Raw genomic sequence first — 19,096 nt, 5'->3', positions numbered from 1 at the left:
CTTACAGCAGCCACTGCAAGCATGAGTTCGATTCCCGGCCAGGGAGCAACCCACATGGTGCAGCAGACCTCTCCTGCCTCGCCTGCTGCTCCCCTCAGCAGTGTATTTCAGTCAGTCTGCCTGTTCTGTTCCATGTTCTTGTATGCCTAAAAATAAAAAAAATCTTTTAAAAAACCTACTTTTGGGACACCTTAGACTAATTCTATCATTGTATGCTTTCTTTGAAGTTAGAGGAAAGATTTGAATTTCTTCTGTCGTATGTGGATTCTGAGTTAGTGTTCAAAGGCATCATTTAATAATAGGATATATGTAACTTTCCAAGATAAAATATCTTGTTTTTCAGAAATAACATAATAAAAACAAGGTGTGAATATTTACATAACTATCTACCACTATTCCTAGAAATTTTTCTCACTAAGCATTCTCCTCAGGTCATATCTTAGGCCTGGTTTGATTGACCCTCTGGCTACAGTCAAATAATAAAGAGAAAATGAACAAGGGGTCAGAAGACCTGGATTTGAGCCTTGGTTTTATCCAGTATTTACTAGGTATGCTGTTGAGCAAGTTCCCTATCCTCTGTGTTCTGTTTTTCCTCCATTTATAAGATGAAGATGAAAATATTTATTGCAAGATTGTTCTGAGGGATTAGCTTTATGACACAACAAAAGGACATGACTGTTGTCAATCGTCACTGCTGCATTCTTGCAGTTACCCATGAAGGGACCTATCAAAATAGTATCAGGGGCTGAATGCTCCGTGCCACGTCAGGGAATTCCCCAGGGTGTCTCACAATGGAAAATGTGTTTTTATCACTTTTTGAAAGTCTTCTGGGGATATTGACCTGTGGCCAAAGGTTAACTTTAACTTTACTTCTAAACTGTTTAAGTTTATTTTAAGCCTAAGTTTAGTCAAGGAATGAGGCATAGTAGGGAGGGACAATTCACACAGTGATCCATATGTCACCAAATGGAGAATCCAGTCTAGTCTGGGGATTTCAGCTGAGTTCGGGATAGTTGAGGTTTGAATTCTGTTTATACTTGGCCAAGCACTACTTCCTGCGTCTAAAGAAAAGAACCTTAACATGGTTTGGACTTTGCCCATACAAATGTTTTGTGAGAGGGAAGTGTAAATGACTCGGAAACATTTCCAGATTAAATTTCCCTTAAAATACCCTTGGGCTTAAAGAGGGAAGGGAGAGTACTTGGCAAGGTCTGGTTTGGACCTGGGAGCAGCTGGGACACTGATTGCCACCAGATCGCACAGTCTCTGAAATCCACCCCCAGGGACAGCTCTGCCTGCCCACATGGAGCAGGAGTTTAGACGGAGCTTCAGCACTCTTGTAGTGGTTCATACTCACTCTGACTTGCAGCAGTTGAGGTCAGTCCTCTCAGCCTAGGCTAAATAGATTCTACCTCTGTACTCCATCTTTTGAGCAATTTTTAAAAAAGAGCTTGCCTTACAAGTAATATACTACCACAACATGAGGGGCTTCACCTGTGGTCATTTTATTTATTTTGGAAAATCTACTTTAGGTATGCAGTGTACTTTTATTTTTATTTTTATCTCCCAGACGTTGTATGGAAGAGACTTATGCATCTTGCGTTGGACTCTTCCAGGCTAGCATTTGAACTCAGTAATTCATCGACACCATCCATATCAAGTCTAAAGGGAAGACATTCTTCAATGAGTATGTGATTTTTGCGATGAGAAGGCTGTATAAGTATATTGTCAGGGTAAAGCAATGTGTCTCATCAAAGGGGCCGTGCTGATGGAATACTACTCAGTGATCAAAAGGGATAAACTCACATCACTTGCTGCAACATGGATGGAGCTGGAAGGGATTATGCTAAGCAAAACAATCCAGAAGGAAAAAGATAAATGTGGGATGGTTTCTTTTATATGTGGAATATAGAGAAACCAAACAAAGGGTCAGGAAAAAAGACAAAACTTGCAAGCTGACCATAGATCTGAGGCATGTAGCAGGGGAAAGGAAGGGATCAAAACAGGGGATGGAGAGCACAAAGGACTGTGGTGATGGATCACAGGTTCTATCGTGGTGGAAGAACTATGGTGACTGCACCTGAGGGGAACAATCAAATACTGTCCAAAAATTAACAACAATGTAAGAAAATTAATTGATTCATTTTTCAAATAAAAGGGTCATGTTGGTATATTACCATTGTGCCTAAAGTAAAAGAGAGATACTGACTTGTTTTTGTTCATCTTTCTGTGTATTTTGCAGGTGTCTGTTACTAAGGCTGACCAAGAACTGGGATTTGCCATCCAAACATGTTTTATCTCTCCCTATTCGAACCCTGATAGGATGTCTGATTACACCATCATTGAGAACATTTGTCCTAAAGATGAATCCGTGAAATTCTATAATCCCAAGAGAGTGCTCTTTCCTATCCCGCAAGCTGAGATAGATAAGAAGCGATTCAGCTTTGTTTTTAAGTCTGTCTTCAACACCTCGCTGCTCTTCCTACAGTGTGAGCTCACATTGTGCACCAAGAAGGAGAGGGACCCCCAGGGCTTACCTAAGGTTAGTGGGCCTTCATCCATCTATATTGTGATTTTGACATTTTTAGGAAAGACGGCCACCTAGCCAAGAAGTTTAATCAAGAACTATTGCAGATTGAAGTTTGGGGGTTTGGAAATCCCAACTGAATGAAGTCCACGTGAGCAGGGAACTCTGATTTTTATGGAGTTTTAGGGAATGAATTCTTACAGAATGATTTTTTTCCATGCATGCTACTTAGTAATATCTTACAAATGATAAATCAAGATTGTTTTCCATTGAGGGAGAGGTTTGGCTTTATCTGTGTTGTTCAGATAGCATATGGTGCCAGAGCACTGAGAGCTCAAAGGACAAGTCCAGTGTGCGGATTAATTTTTCCAGATCCCACTGGGACTTGTACTGCAATTGTTTTTTGACCTTCTCTGTGTGAATTATAAGGTTAACTTGTCTCAGGAGGGAATCTAAGGGAAAATAACAAATATTTTAATTTTTCTCAGTTTCGTATCAGCTCATCATGTTTGCCTCATGGCAGTCCCTGTGTTCAACCAGTTCTTTCTGTTGCCACAACAAAAATCAGAACCTGTTGACCTTGCTGGGACAGCTATTAAAGAGAGAGCTGTAAAGTTATTATGATAGTTCATATTAGGTTGGCCTTGTGCATGAAAAGTGTCTTCTGCTGTAGTTTTGTTTTTGTGATCTGCCATGATTATGTATAATGTCACACGTACGTTTATTCTGTAGATGTCTCATGTAGTGTCAGCAGAAGCTGACTTCTGCTGCTTTTGTAATCAATCACATATCAATCATTGTCTATAAGTATAAAAGTCAGGCTGTGTTATTACTAGTATACTATGTGTATCGAAATCCCTTTAATAGGTAGGTTGTCAAAGATAGGTGTAGAGATTGTAGGGAAAAAAGTACCATTATCGGATAGATTTCCATGGATCTGAATCATTTGCACTATTATTTTCTCTCGGGATCCATTTTTCCTATAACAATAACACCAAAGAAAATTTTATAAGGCATATGAACATACAATGAATCTCATCATAATCATGAAGGAGTATATATATATATGGTGATTTAGACTGTTTTTTAGGTTGCTTTGGAAACGTGATGTCTTAACATGTGGACATTCACCTGCCAGAAGCCATTTGTGACCATGGGAGCGAGCCATGGGAACTTAGTAATTGACTGTGGGCCCCAGCTACTTCCTGCAGGCAGCAGATAACTCGAAAGAGTTAGGGATCTAGGAGGGAAGACCTGGCAGTTACCAGGGGCCTTTACTAATGATTGCGGCTGCTACCTCTCTCTGAGCCTGGCCTGGAGCTGCCCAGTTTGTTTATCTGTGTTAATCTGTAAAAATTAAGCCTAATAATTCCTTTCAGAACATTCTAAGAAGAGCACTAACTTCCAGGGGAGAATGTGGATGTCACTTTAAACTGAAAGTTACTGTTTACAACCAAAGTAAGAGACAGTGGAAGGAGCATGGGCACCGAGAAGTGATGTGTGCTGCTTACTAACAAGACTTTCAGCAAGTCCCTGACTTCTTGGAAACAGCATTTCCTTATCTATAAAATTGAAATAACAGTACCTGGCTTCCTGCCTAGTAGAGGAACAATGAGACAGTAGATATAACAACAGTCCATCATTTTTAGAGCAGCGACTTAGAATCAGCTCTCAGCGCTGTCTTTCTTGATAGTAGGTATAAACTCTTGATAGTAGGTATTTCTAATTCTGATGGCTTCTAAGTGGTTTTCATGACAATCAACAGAGCCAAGGAATCTTCTGGGAAGTTGTCTCAGAGATGGTTGAGTCCAACTCTGCCCTTTGCTGATGAAACTGAGGCCACAGACTGTCTTGTCTGTGGTCACACAGTGAGTTAGACACAACACCACAGACTCTGACTTACTGAAGAACACATAGGAAAGTAGGAAGCCTCTTCCTAATATGCAAAGCTTTACAACTAATGATGCCTCTCCAGAGAAAATCCATGGTTCCTCTCTCTAAAAGAGGGCTATTATGAAGGCTTTTCTCTGTCTTTTTTGGGGTGGGGGAGAGGTTGTTGTCTTATAATTTCTTGCTCAGAGCAGCAGTAACAGTGAACCCAAAGTGTTCATTCTGTTGTGATTGGAAGAGCTGGAAGCTATTAGCTTTCCATGGTGCTTTGCAATAGACTTTTTAAAAGGATCGATCTATTCCTACAACAAAAGCAAATGGGTATCTTTTACCTTAGCATTTTACCTATTGATGAGCATAGACCGGGAATTAAAGTTATTTTAACAAAAAAAGGTGCTGGAGTGTGACTGTACTTTTAAAAAACAATTGCAGTGGGCTTGGACATGCTAATTCTATAATTGGGGGCTTAAAATAGCTATAAGCAACTATCCCTGTGACCTCCACACCTGGATACAACTCCCCAGGACTCCATTTTGGAACATTAAAAGCAGATGACCTTGGAAAGCTTCATTTTGCATGAGCCTATACCAGGATTTAAAAAATTAAGCAAGCCTGACAACATGATTATCTTTTTGGACAACAGATGTGGAAGCTGTCACCCTCATGATGCAGTCTGTGAAGTTTCCCACAATTACAAATCACAAACATAAACCGTTTATGTGCAGCCAGTTTGGTGAAGGGCCAACATTCATCATATAGTTTCTTTATTTTTCATACTAAATAAGACAAAACCCTCTAGTTGTTTTGTGGGAAGATGGGGGGAGGGCAGTATTTATAAACTGCCCAGTGATATTTGCATCTTTAAGCACAGCTGAGAATACACTGAACTCCCAGATTCTTTGTGGTTCTTTGAAAAAACACCCGAATCTCCTGTTTTTCTGGGTAAACAGCTGGGAGCTGTCTGATAAGGAGCCTCTAGACAGCTGTGCAGCTGAACGGCCCAGGAGCCTTTTGTACACCCCCATGCTGTGTTTGCTTTGCTTCTGCAGTGCGTTCCTCCCGATGAAGCCTGCACCTCACTGGATGCATCCATGATCTGGGCCATGATGCAGAATAAGAAGACCTTCACCAAGCCCCTCGCTGTGATCCACCATGAAGTAGTACCTAAAGGTAAGCCATGGCAGGCTCAGTCAGAAAATAGGGGCCGGCGAGCTGCTTCTTAAAAGGGTTATTTTTACTTAAAAACAAAACTAAACGAATGGCCAGTATATAACCTGAGAAAAGGATTCTTTGCTCCAAATGTCCTTTATTTTGATAGTTGGTTCTTCTACCGCCAGGTGCTGAATTGTAAGGAATACATTCAGAAATGATTACTCTGCAGGTATCAGATCAGTGTCCAGGCTGTCCCTGTCACCATGTTAAGCCCCCAGCCCCCACCTGCTAGATTCAAATATGCTTCCCCAAGGGTGCAAGAAAGGGTTAGGGTCCTTGTGGTGTCCTGGGGCTGCATGTGGTCCACAGCCTATCCTTTTATGGTCTCTGCACTGGCTGCAAATTATTGTAGTTCATTGTCAAGTTCGCCGATGCCTTTGGGGAGGGTATTCATGGAACCCCCTTAGGTGGCACAGGAGAGAGAAGGCTGAGAACCACTGTCCAGATGCATTTTTGTAATTCAGCTTTCAGAATTTTACAATCACTTTGTTGCTTGAAGCCAAGAGTGCCTCTTTCTATACATGCAGGAACATTCAGCAAGCTGAACCTTCTAGGAGAGAACGAAGGGCATGCCCTAAGAGGTGTAACATCAGTACCTGGGGGAACAGTCAGGGCAAGCCAGCCCAGCCAGCAGAGAGGCAGAGTCAAGCCCTGTGGACCATGTGGAGGGCTTCTGACAGGGACCCCCATCTGAGCTCCAAGGGCATGAATAGTCAAAAACATCCAGGCAGCTGTCGCCATCTGCGGTAGAACCAGGTATCCCATAGACCATCTGGGCAGTTACTGTCTCAGAACCTGTCACTGTCCAGAAGCATGGCTGCTAAGGGGCCCAGACCGAGAAAGCGCTGAGACCGTGAAAGTGCCTTCTAAGTCTCCAGGGTAGACATTTGTAAGCTAGAGATCCAAGCCGCCTTCCACCACCCTGAGAGGCAGCAAAGCCTGGCCCTGAGGGCTCTGACAAAATCCTGCAAGTAGCCAGACTCTGGCTGCCGCACATTAGCTGGGAGACCTACTGGGTGGTAGTCACCCCAGGTCTAGGTTTGGGGAAACCTTGGTCAGCATTTCTGACCTGAGCATTGTTGGATTTGCAAGAATAGGCAGCAGGGGTAGCCCTGGATGGAGCAGACAACTCGTAACAGAACAGAGCCCTGTGGGTGTCATCCGGTTTCTCGTTGGTTGAATGACCTTTGTAAACATAGCAGCGTTATTCCTGTTGTCATACAGTGGTAGCATCTTCCCCTTCCCAGGAACATGCCCCCTTGGGAAAGGTAGTACAGTGGAGTGGGGAGGGTGCTGACCGAGAACCAGGACCCTGGGCACAACTCTCTGGGTTTTCAAGCTGTCCCATCGTGTACCTGTGTTGCATTTTTTCAATCTGGAAAAGGAGAGATTTGGACCATATGACTTCCACTGTTGAAGAAACAAACAAACATAAATTTAATTCATTTTCTAACCATCTTAAAGTTGGTACGAAATGTACACTAGGGGATTATAAGTTCCTCATTGACATTGTTGCTTATTTTACATTTATCAGTTGGTTTTCAACTATTTGAAGAAACTATTGCAGCCCACAGAATAGAAATGAATTGCTCAGATAATGCCTTGTTTATTGGGTCCAGGGGAAAGAAGAACAAGTTGTGTTGCAAAGTATATCACAACTGAATAACAGCTGGCTCTGTTTTGTACTGTGAATGTGGTTTAACAATAGCAACAGCTACCTCGCACTCCATCTGTTACTCTTACCTAGTTTGAAAGGTAATTCTGCTGTAATTGAAGGCAGCAGCTTGCTTTTTCCTATGCCAGACGATAATTAGGCATTAATATTACAGCAGTATAACTTCCAGTAATTCATTCATTCTTTCAAGTCTGGTGGTATTTTTCTAAGTAATTCCTCTTGTAAATTAGGTAATGACTTTTATTTAAACTTAGTGTAATTATCTTGAAAGTTTATGTTTTCTTTACATAAAAGTTCAGAGGAAAGTTTTACCAAATATCAAAGCAATTTCATGAGATTTGCTAATTGAGACTAGATTTTAGTGGAGAAGCAAGTGGTGAAGAAAAGTTTACTGCTTAGGTTTGTTAAACAAATTGAGGAGGTTAAACTGTAGGCCAGCTTCCCAGGGGCTGTAGGCAAATACATTTTCTAACTTTACATCAAATGGGTTGGTTTTCTAGCAGTTTCAGCTCCTTCAGTGAGTGACTTCTCTCAACTTTTCTGTTTATTTTCCTTTGACTCTAAAATAATTTCTCCTCAATGCAGGCCACCAGAGTCTGCTTTCCTTCTGCCTGTCAGTGAATTGGAATAGTCATTTGAAAAGGGAATGCCTAATAGCAGTGGTTTATTTGTATAATAATAGGATTGTGGTGTTCTTCCTGCCAGACAGCTTTGTGTGTTACTGTAGATGTACATTTACTGCAGAATCTGTGGAAGTGGGCAGATCTCTTATTGGGGTCCAATTTTGCCCATTGGGTAAAAATTTCATGACCAATGGGATATTACACTGTCCTATCAGGTAAACTGGTACTCTTTGGCAGTTGTGCCAAGACTCCTGCTTTTCCACATCTTTTGGGATCTTATTTCTCAGCACTTGAGTTTTCTGAAGCTGCGAGAGCTCTGGTTGTTACCTGCCAGATGGGGAGCGGCTCTGTGGCTCCCAGTGCCAGTAGCACACGTACATTTCAGATGGTGTTTCTTCCTTCTGTGGACGAGGAGAATAGACCATCCACCTACGCAAATAATTCTGGGCCACTGGAATTTATAAAAAGAAAGGTTTCTTTTTAATGGAACTTTTTTTAGCTTCTACAGCACATTAAGCCACTTTTAACCTTTCAGCCCTGTGGGAACCAGCAGTGGGTTAGAATTCTGCTGCTGCTTAAACATTTCAACAATAGATGATGGTGATGGTGGTGATGGATTTGATAGTGATCTAACATTTATTGTGTATTTACTTGTAGTGTCTGAGCTGAATGCTCTATGTGGATTATTTAATCCTCATATTCCCTCTGTGAGGCAGGTATAGAGTGTGGTTAAATAACTTGGCCGAGGTCACACCACCTATAAATGGTGCAGCTGAGATTCAGGCATTTTGGTTCCATCGCCTGTACCCCAAAGACTCATGCCTTTTCCCAGAGGACAGGTTGATTCTAGTTGGTTTTTTCCCCCTCCATTTTTAAGAAATACATTTTTAGTGAGGTAACATTGGTTTATAGCATTAAATAAGTTTCAGCTATACAGCTTTCTGATTCAACATCTGTATATGCTATATCATGACCACCACCAATGTCTAGTTTCCACTATTCTAATTTTTAATTAAAACTACAAGCACGAGGGAGGGAAGAGCACAAGGGACTATGGCTATGGTGCACAGATGAACTGGTGGTGGAAATTCTATGGGGACTACACCTGAGAAAAGAGAGCAAACATTGCCAAAAAAAAAAAAGAAAGAAAGAAAAATGATGTAACATATAAATAAATAAAACTACAAGCAACAGAGACATCTGTTTCTTTATAACCCCTTCTTTCCCTCTTCCCCTGTTCATGCCTTATCACATCGGTGTGCAAGATAGTGTCCAAATACACCAGTGATTATAAACTGAAAAGAAGATGAAGAGCTTTAGCGAAAGAAAGTCTGTTCCTCCAAAGGGTTAAGATGTGGGGAAACACGTAAACTGTTTAAGAGAGTGTTAAAGTTTAGGAGAAGTGACTTTGGATTGTAACTCACCAAAAAACCCCCAGAAAACATGAATAGTTGGTGCAATTATGGTTTATGGCAAAGCAATTAAAATAGTTGAGGTGGTGCCATCCTACCATATTTTCTGAAATATTTTGAAGTATAGGCATGTTAGTGGGACTTGCTTTGGATGCTGTGACCACTTTTTGCAGCATCTGAGAACTCTTGGGCTTACACGATAAAAATGGCTACACCTTGTCAGTCAAAATGTTGAAAGTGAAGAGTAATCACTTTTCTGAAATCTACCACACCTATACCCCCAAAAAACAGGCACAAAAGAAAATATCTCCCAAATTGCCATCATTTATGTAATATGTAATTCTTAGCAAGTTAAATGTTTAAGGCACTGAATTTTCATCTTCTGCCACATAACTTTTTAAAAATTCATGTGCTCAGAACGGCACCTGACATACCATCAGCCCTCAGTAAATGTTAATTTCCTTCCTTTCCTTCCTCTTAACTAGGTTTGGGAGGGGGGTACAGGGAGAGGTTGGAAGGAAAAGTTGTGAACATCAATTGGAAGTTAATCCAAAAGAGGCGTTACTTGGGAACACACTTGATTTTTCCAGAACAGAAACACCCTAAAGCCATGGCCAGCTTTTACCCCAGGCTGAGGAAGAGATGAAGGGAAACCGAGTGGAAAGTTGGTAGAAATATTTGACAGATCAAGACCTCCCTACCCAGTAAGGGAGGAGGTATCAGAATAGTAGCATGCAATCTCACAAACCCTCCATCTGTTTTGAGCAATTAACAGTTCATAGCCAATCTTGTTTTTATCCTTTCCCATCCCCCATTGCATTGTTTTGAAGGAAACCCAGATATTTCATTTCATTTTAGCCATAAATATTTTTTTTTTAAGATTTTATTTATACAAGCGCTAGGGTACAGGCCAGATGTGCGGGAGGGTGAGAGGATTCACCAGAGATAGAGTGGGGAACAGAACAGGCAGACTGACTGAAATACATTGCTGAGGGGAGCAGCGGCTGACACAGAAGAGGTCTGCTGCACCATGTGGGTTTCTCCCTGGCCAGCCAGGATTGAACCCACACTGCAGAGGCCACGGACAGCGTCACAGGGCTTCGCTCAACCGCCTATGCCTTCAGGGAGGCCCAACCGTAAATATTTTAATATGAGCCTCTAAAAGTTAATAAGAATCATCAAAAGATCTAGAGTTAGGGAATCAATGATCAGATCATTCAGAAAAATTTTAAAGCAGCATGGAGGTTTGGTTGCTCAGAAGATGCACAATCATAAGATATACATGATATTTACGGTTATTTATTCCAAAAAGTGCCAGTGAGTAACTGTTATATGCAGTGCTGTGTCTTTAAGACTTTTACAGTCTAGTGCATAGTTTTACAACCTCAGCACTATTGACGTTTGGATTGCATAACTCTGTGTCATGGGCTGTCCTGTGTTACAGTTGTAGGGAGTTAAGCTGCATACCTGGCCACTGCCCACTAAATGACCCCCAGCAAGCCCCTCTACCAGCAGTGTAGCAGCCCCAAATGTCTCTAGACCTTTCTGAGATCTGGGGGTGAGGGGAAGCTCAGGTAAAAATCACCTGCAGGTGAGAACCACTGATCTAATGGAGGGTTTTGCAGTTAAGTGACTGGGTAATTGCAATGAATGCTGTAAATATCAAAAGAATCCAGAGGAGGGGTTCATTTACAAAGACATTAGTAAAAGCTGTGTTTTAATGGGCCCTGTGCAAAGACTCCTCCATCTCTCCATTCTTCCATCTTTGCTCAGTCCTACCATGTTTAGGACTGAATGGAAAGCTGGAGGGCTGAAGCTGTGGCCTGTTACTCATGCATAACCCCAGGTCTCTCCCGGTTATGAAAACCATGCCTAACCATCTGAGCAGGGAAATTTTGGTTCTAGAGGTAGACCAGAGTTTGCTCAGAGTATATGAAAAGATTTAATTCAGAATGTTGATTATAGTTTGTTCTTTCTGTGAAGAAATCTTTATTGTTAAAATTCCCTTTACAGCAATAGCTGGGATTCCTTTCTTACAATCTTGCCCTTCAACCAAAAGTAAATATTATTGTGTCCACTCTTTCCCTTTCGGCATGCCAACTCAATTATAGGGTTTCAGTGGAGATCTAACTATTCTAGTTATACTCAGGGGTTATTGGGAATTTGGGAACAAAAAATACGAGAGGATAAAATCCTTTAGCCTCAGTTCTGCAGCTTGTGCTTGTTATTGTTTATATACAGAAATCATAGAGGCACTTTACTCCAGGGAAATAAGCAACAACTGTTTCTGCTTAGCCCTGTGAAAAGGCCCCTATTTGGTAAGGGGGAGGAGGATTAGATCATAACACAAGTCCATTAAGGTTTCTAAAGCAATGCCATCCATCACACAGGCCTTGTTAGAAAACCAAAATTCTCACATGTGAGGTCTCGGTAGGGGAGAATCATGATTTAAAACTTCTTGGAGATTCTGAGTGACAAAGTTGAACATTGGGCGGTCGACTGCATAGAACTCTTCCCCAAACTGTGTCTACTTCTTGCATGATGCACCCCATGGAGGCTTTTAAATGCCTTTGGACTTTGTTCAGTGATTCAAACCACTACTTCTTAAAAGCAGGAGAATTTTGTAGTTAGAGACCCCTGCTTCATAGGGTTCTTGGGGCTTAAAATGAGAAAATGTAAGTGAAGGCTTTTTATCAGTTGTGAAATACTTGACAAATGTACAAATTTAAGGTGTTGGCAATGTTGTTTTATTGCTCCCCAAAAGGCAAAAAGGACCACACTTCCAGGAAACAGACTCTTAAATGCATTTTTAGTTGCTGTCTGTTCTGCACACTGAATTAGATTTTCTTAAAAACACACAATGATTTTAATTTTCTTAGTAATTTTATGGAAGCATGACTTTCCCATATCTCCTCCCCCAGAGACCCCCTGCTGCACAACTCCAGGGGGCATCATTCAGTCCCAGTGGCTTTGAGTCATCTGGTCACATTCCTTCCCCTAGAGCTGGGCCTGACACCTCACTCTGGGAGAATGCTAGCAACCCCACCAAGAGCATAAATCCTGAGAATTTACAATCCTTTTTATTTTTGTGACTATCACCTCAAGTACCCATTGTGAGGTCAGTTTTTCACAAGTTCTTTTTTGCTTCACTGTGGATTCTGCGGCAGATGTGTGTTCCTTCTCTTCCCAATGAAAAAGGAGATGAGAAGAGTTAGGCCCTAAATACATGCCACTTTTAAACTCTAAACAATGGGCAGAGCCTGTGCCAGGACTCCGCACACTCTCTATAAAGGGCCAGATCATGAATCTTTTTGGTTGGCAGCTCACGCCGAGCCTGTCTCTGCTACTCCACACGGGTGCAGCAGCAGGAAAGCAAAGACATGACGTGTCAACGAGTGAGCGTGGTTGTGTTCAAATAGAACTTTATTTTTGGAATAGATCTGAATTTTTTTTTAAAGATTTATTTTATTATTTATTTATTTATACAAGAACCGGGGTACAGGCCAGATTCGCGGGAGGGTGAGAGGATTCACCAGAGACAGAGTGGGGAACAGAACAGGCAGACTGATGAAATACACTGCTGGGGGGAGCAGCGGGCGCAACAGCAGAGGTCCACTGCGCTTTGTGGGACCCTCGCCGGCCGACCGGGATCGAACCGGTGCTGCAGAGGCTGCGGACAGCTTCACAGCATGGCGCTCAACCGCCTGTGCCACCAGGGGAGGCCCTAGACTTGAATTTTATATCATTTTCACATGTCATCAAATATTATTTTGATTTTTTCAATCATTAAAAATAGTTTTTTCTTAGTTTATCGGCCATGGAAGTGGCAGGTCACTGTATGCTGGCCCTGCTCGAAGCTGTTGTCATGGTAGAGGATGGCATGAAGCCTCTCAGTGCTTCCCCAGCTCAGCACTGAGCAGCATGCCCCAGTCATTTAGCCTACTTGGCAGATTGGGATTCTGGTTCAACCCTGCCCTGATGCTTTCCAGCTGTGACCTTGGACTAGTCACATGGTACCATTGTCTCAGGCTGCTCATTTGTGAAATAGTGATAAGAATTCTTTCTCTGCCTCCCTGAGGGCTGGTGTGAACCTCAAATGAGATTGAACATAGCAGCTAGCGCTTATGAGCGGGAAAGCATGACAGGAACGTTGAGGCATATGAGCATTTTCATATAGTTTTACTCCAAGTTTCCTTTATTGCCTCCATTTCAGGAAGCAAATCCATGTTCTCAATATCCTTCACTAAGCATTTCACTTTTCTGGCAGGCCTGTTTCATGCCAGACTGAACCCTGGGGATTGACAAAGGAGTAAGAACTTGACCCCACCCTTGGGGCAGGAAAAAAGAATTCCAATGTAATGTGGAATCTGTGTAACAGAGAGGGGTAAAATGAGCAAAAGTGGGAGAGACCATCATGTCTGCTGTGTGAAGATACAGGGGTCAGGGGAAGCCCCGGGTGAAAACGCCAACTCAGTGGGTTTGGAAGAGGAGGGTATTTCAGAGGATGACGTGGCGCAACCATGGAGAATTTGGGGAACTTAGTATGAGGAACCCAGCATGGCTGATGGACCCCATTAGGGAAGGAGGCTGGAGAGAGGTGGGTAGAGGAAGGAGGCAGGACTCTGTGTGCCATACCAAAGAGTTTGGATTATCTCCCAATAAATGAGGGAGAGAACATGACCAGTTCGATCAGGGCCGGACCATGATCACCTTTGGGCTCTGGAATATTCACTCCTAGGGCAAATGTGGAGGAAGGAGTTTTTGGAGTAGGAACAGTGTTGGTGACAAGGAGACCAGTTAGGAAATCTCTAATAACGCAGATGAGTGAGAAGGAAGAGCTGAATTTAAGGACAGTAGCATTAAGGACAGAAGAATGCAGACTCAAACAAAAATCTAAATTAAAAGAAATCTTTGAAAGTGGAATAATATTTTGAATACACCAGGAAAACATAGTGTTTAAAGATATGGAATCCTTTTATAAATAAATGGCATACATGAATTGTCAGATTCAAGTGCCTTAAGTGTAGATGTTTGCCTTCAAGTTTTCATCAAATTAGAGTCTGTGGGCCGCCTCGGTGGCGCAGCGGTTGAGCGCTGGGTTACGAGGCTGCCCACAGCCTCTGCAGTGCCGGTTCGATCCCCGGCTGCTCCCCGGCCACAGGAGGAGGGGTCCCACATGGCGCGCAGACCTCTCCTGCCGCCTGCTGCTCCCCTCAGCAGTGTACTTCGGTCCTTCTGCCTGCTCTGCTCCCCGCTCTGACTCTGGTGAATTCTCTCACCCTCCCGCGCTTCTGACTGTGCCCAGTACTTGTGTAAATAAATAAATAAATAAATGTTTAAAAAAATAAAATAAAATAAAAAATAAAAAAAATTAACAGGCCTTCTTTAAAAAAAAAAATTAGAGAGTCTGTGCAATTGTTAGCAAGGTGTAGTTCTTAAACTTTCTGAATAACCCTTGTTACAGTTGTATATCTAAAGAGGCTAAGCTTTCACAAGATAAGTATTTATTAGCAAATAGAGATTTTGATGACCCTTTGCTTAAAATTTGATTTCTCTGTGGAATGCATTGTGATTTTATGTTTTTGTTTCAGAAACAGATCCAAGCATGAAGGAACTGGGTCCAATTCCACCACGTAAGTCTTCATGCAGTATTTCGAAATAAAACCTCCTGGGCTTTTATAAGAATACGTTGGTTATAGAACATTTGCCAAACTTTGAGTTTTGATAAGGGGACTTTTGCTCTCATTCCCTCCTCCACCCCACTTTTTCCTCATACTCTCTTTTTCCATCCATTTATCCTTCTTTTATTCTCCTTTCTTTTTTCCTCTTTACCTTTGCCATTTTAAAAGATGAACTCCTTGATCCATTGAGCTATATGGTGTTAATGGCAAGGTAGCAATTTACTAAGTATTAGGGAAGTTTTTATTTACATGCTTGTGTCTTTCTTATTTCCGTTGTCTGAACGCATTAAGATAACAACTGTGGGAGTGGTTTGCTTTATGTGGCATCAATAATATTTACCTGCTCAAAGACGTAGATATAAAGGAGTTAGTTGTGTTCCTGCAAGACAAACTTTAGTCCAAGTATGTGTGTGTCAATATGGGGAGAAAGGAGGCAGGTATGATAAAAAGAGAAATGCCAACTACTACCAAATTATGAGTTGAAATTATCTGGGCTAATTTTATTGCTTTATACCAAAGAAAATTCTGATCCTGGAATATTTAAGTGACTTATCTGTGGTTGCAACTGGCATTGAGGCAGGACTAGAACCTGGACTTCCTGGCTGATAGCAGACCTCTGAGGAGTTTTGTGCTGTTTTTCTTCCCTAAGATTCTTAAATTAGTCTCCATGGCTGTTTAATTAACTGTCTGTGTATCATCTCAACAATCTCATGGAATAGTGTATCCATGGAACAGTATCATGTTTTCCTGTACTTACCTAGTCTGATTTTCATACATGATAGCTCCACCTTCAGAATTTAAAAATATTTTCACTAAAAACTCTTAATCGTGTCCCACTTTTGCATCCATATGCACACAAAGTGCAAGTCACCTTTTTAAAAACCTAGGGACTAGATTAAATTAGGTTGATGATTTGGTTTATTTTAACCTCCAGAGAGTTCTTCCCAGATTGTACTCCTTCTAGGGAATCTCCAGCCACTTTCACAAACTAGTTTTGTTTCCCTCCTGCTTTAAGCAGGTGAAGTAGTGCCCCCATTTATTAGGAAGTAAATGAATGCACAAAAGGGCGCATGGCTAGAAGAATAAGGACCCACGTTAAGGCTTTTGGATCCTTGCAGAATCTTTTCCACCATGACATGCTCTTCCTTGTTAAGTGCTGGGGCTGCTCAAAGTCCACATTTATCTCTAATTGGATATTTTAACTGAAGTGAGTTGAAAGGCAAAGAGTTAAATGTAGAAGTCAGCTGGAGTTGTTTCTGAGTGGCAAGGCACATCAAAACCGTATTGTAGTCATAGGGGATCCTATACCTTTCATTTGTATTGAACAAAAACCAGACAAATTAGAATTTCTTTTCCACCAAATCTCCTCTCCCTTAGAATCTGATTTTAACTTTTTTTTTTTTTATAGTGACCAAAGAAGGTAGTTCTCTTAAATGAAAGGAAATGTTCTATTTCTGTGGCCTGGAATTAATCTCAAATATAAAAATCTTTGCCAAATGGAGAAACAATTGGTTCTATTTATGTGTTTTGCTGACCATAAAACTGACATCACTCCCTCCTCAGAAGTATATCCGTTTGTCTCATAGAAAGATCATGGTTGGAAGTATTAAAAAGTAGGTTGTTTTAAATGACACAATATGTAATTTAAGATTTAAGGTTTAGTATGAGGAAATCAGTGAAATGTTATGCCCACAGAAATAGTTTATCCTTACTTTGTTTTCTCTTTCTCACCTTCCTTTCTTTCTGTTATCTTTCATACTTTTAAATGTTCACAAAAATGTTGATAAAGTCTTGGATGTATATTTCTCTGTAGTGTCTTGTGGTTGATAGTATCCATTGAATAACAAGCAATGAGTCAGTAACCTCTGAATTTTCACTTTACAATTCAAATGGTGGGTCCTCAGATTAAGGTAATGAACCCCAGACCACAGAGTTTACAAATCTGATTTTTCATTACATTTGTTGCTCAAAATAAGTTGCAGACGGAGCATGTCTTTTAAGAAAGTATTTGTAGGGTCCCCCTGGTGGCGCAGGGGTTAAAGTCAGTGCTATCCTGCTGTTGGGCAGCCACTGCCTTAAGAGTTCAATCCCCAGCCAGGGAGCTACCCACAGGGCACAGTAGACCTCTCCTGACTCGCCTGCTGCTCCCCTCAGCAGTGTATTTCAATAGATCTACCTGTTCTGCTCCCCACTGTCTCTCTGGTGAATCCTCTCACTGCCTCCCTCTCTACCCCCGCCCCTACACCCTTGGCCTAATTCTTGTATGCATAAATAAATAAAAATAAATCTTTAAACAAAAAGGAAAGTATTTGTATATACAGTCTTTTGTTGGAATCTTTGTTTTGTCCTCAGATTTTAGCAGCCACTGCTCAGCCTTTCTTACAGTGCTTGTGCAACAAATATAAAATTGTAGTGTATGATACAGACTGACTTACGGTGTGTCATGATTTTCACCTTACAGCAGTTTTCCACGGCCTGGACACCCTGACTGTGATGGGCATTGCGTTTGCAGCGTTCGTGATTGGGGCGCTGCTGACGGGGGCTTTGTGGTACATCTATTCTCACACGGGTGAGTTGGCTGTTGGGTATTGGCTGGTGCTCGTCCCATGTGCTGTACACACAAGATGCTCACTGTTTACTTTGGCTGGAGTTCAGATCATGGGGTTCAGTGTGTGAGGTTCTAGGTCCTTCTGAGAAAGAATTCAGCAGACTTTCCCATTCATCAACATACAGCAAGTTTATTGAGTGGGGAAAAGGAGACAGTGACACCTCCATGGACACAGATGGTTAGTCTTAAAGAACAAGAACTGTTTTGCCAGGGCAAGGGATGTTCTTTTTATTATGATGTTTGATGGAATTATTGTGGAAATTACCCCACTGTGGTCAGGTTGGGTTGGTCTTCTAAGACCAGTAATCCTGGAACACAGTTAATTAATCCTGTCTGCCCCCACCTATAGCTGATAATCTTCTCTGACCCCATTTTAGATTCCTGGAAATTTCCATAGCTGCTTTAGTTAAGGTTTATTAATCATTCCCTCCCCCCACCTCTGGTGTTTGTCCCTGTGAGACCTTCCATCCTAAATTTTTCTACACTAAGGTTCAATCACTTTCAAGAATGAATAGCTGAAACATTGAATGAAAGACAGAGAATATCATTCCCATGATTTTCAAAACGATGTCTTTGGCATAAGTTGAGTTTTGCAAAACTAATTTGCTTTAAGCAGTGCTAGAAAAGGAATTTTTATGGTATTTATGTTAATTGCAGTTGAAAGGTTAGTGAAGCTCAGCTTCTAGTATAGTTATTTTATGGTTAAGCTTTAGTGAAAGAAAGTTAATATAGATAAAGTAAAAATATGAACCATTCCCCTAAGGCTGAAGACTTCTAAATAGACATATAAATGGGCAGCCAGTGAAAAAGGAAGCCAAGGTTTTATTACCACATCTGCCAAAGTGCTGAGCACTGTGCTCCAAAGTCCCTAATCAGCAGCTTGAACCAAAATTTCTCAAATTTTCAAAACCCAAGCCATGATCTTGGATAAATATAAAATTCTCATGTCTTTTTATAAAGTTATTAAATTTTCCAAAATACATTTTCATGAATTGAGAACAAAAATGGTGAAGCAAAGCACTTTGTTTTCAAGCTATGCGTCTCCACCCTCCAAAATCCCCATGTGCCTTTCCTACTACTCTTTCCCTCCAATCCCAGGGTGGAAGCATTTTGGCCTGAACTGAGCACCAGTTCTGACCGCAGGTCCTGCCAGGGGAGTTCTGCGAGGGAGAAGGCACAAATGGGCTGTCCCCTGTCGCTGCTTTCTTAGGTCCTTTCCAAATATGGGAAGGAAAGACATACATTTTGAGGCATGTCTAGCAAGCTGGTTCATTTTATTTCTTCTGGGATATTTGCAGTTTACACCATGAACCTAGGTAAACTATTCTAGATTAATCCAGTCAGAGACCAGTGGCAGGTCCTCCCTTTCAGTTTAGAACTTCATTCATCTTCTGTGGAACCAATGAAAGTCATGACCTTGGGCCTTATCTTGGGCTGCCCAGCTAGCCAAGCTGAAATGATGACTGCT

General features: G+C 41.6%; 1 protein-coding gene across 3 annotated transcripts in view; it reads left to right on the top strand.

Moving 5' to 3' along the window:
- TGFBR3 (transforming growth factor beta receptor 3) overlaps nucleotides 1-19,096 on the top strand; it is a 195,006-nt gene that overhangs the window by 163,024 nt on the left and 12,886 nt on the right. For all 3 annotated transcript variants that reach the window (XM_054691672.1, XM_054691673.1, XM_054691674.1), the window contains 4 exons: nucleotides 2,243-2,542; nucleotides 5,467-5,587; nucleotides 14,931-14,972; nucleotides 17,482-17,589. In XM_054691672.1, the coding sequence (XP_054547647.1) occupies nucleotides 2,243-2,542; nucleotides 5,467-5,587; nucleotides 14,931-14,972; nucleotides 17,482-17,589 (571 nt within the window). The remainder of the gene's footprint in view (nucleotides 1-2,242; nucleotides 2,543-5,466; nucleotides 5,588-14,930; nucleotides 14,973-17,481; nucleotides 17,590-19,096) is intronic.

Source organism: Talpa occidentalis, unplaced genomic scaffold (genome assembly GCF_014898055.3).
Source record: "Talpa occidentalis isolate TD23 unplaced genomic scaffold, MPIMG_talOcc4v2.1 talOcc4.9, whole genome shotgun sequence".
In the NCBI taxonomy this organism is placed as follows: domain Eukaryota; kingdom Metazoa; phylum Chordata; class Mammalia; order Eulipotyphla; family Talpidae; genus Talpa; species Talpa occidentalis.
The sequence above is the reverse complement of the archived record's forward strand: the minus strand, read 5'-3'. Positions and strand labels throughout refer to the sequence as shown.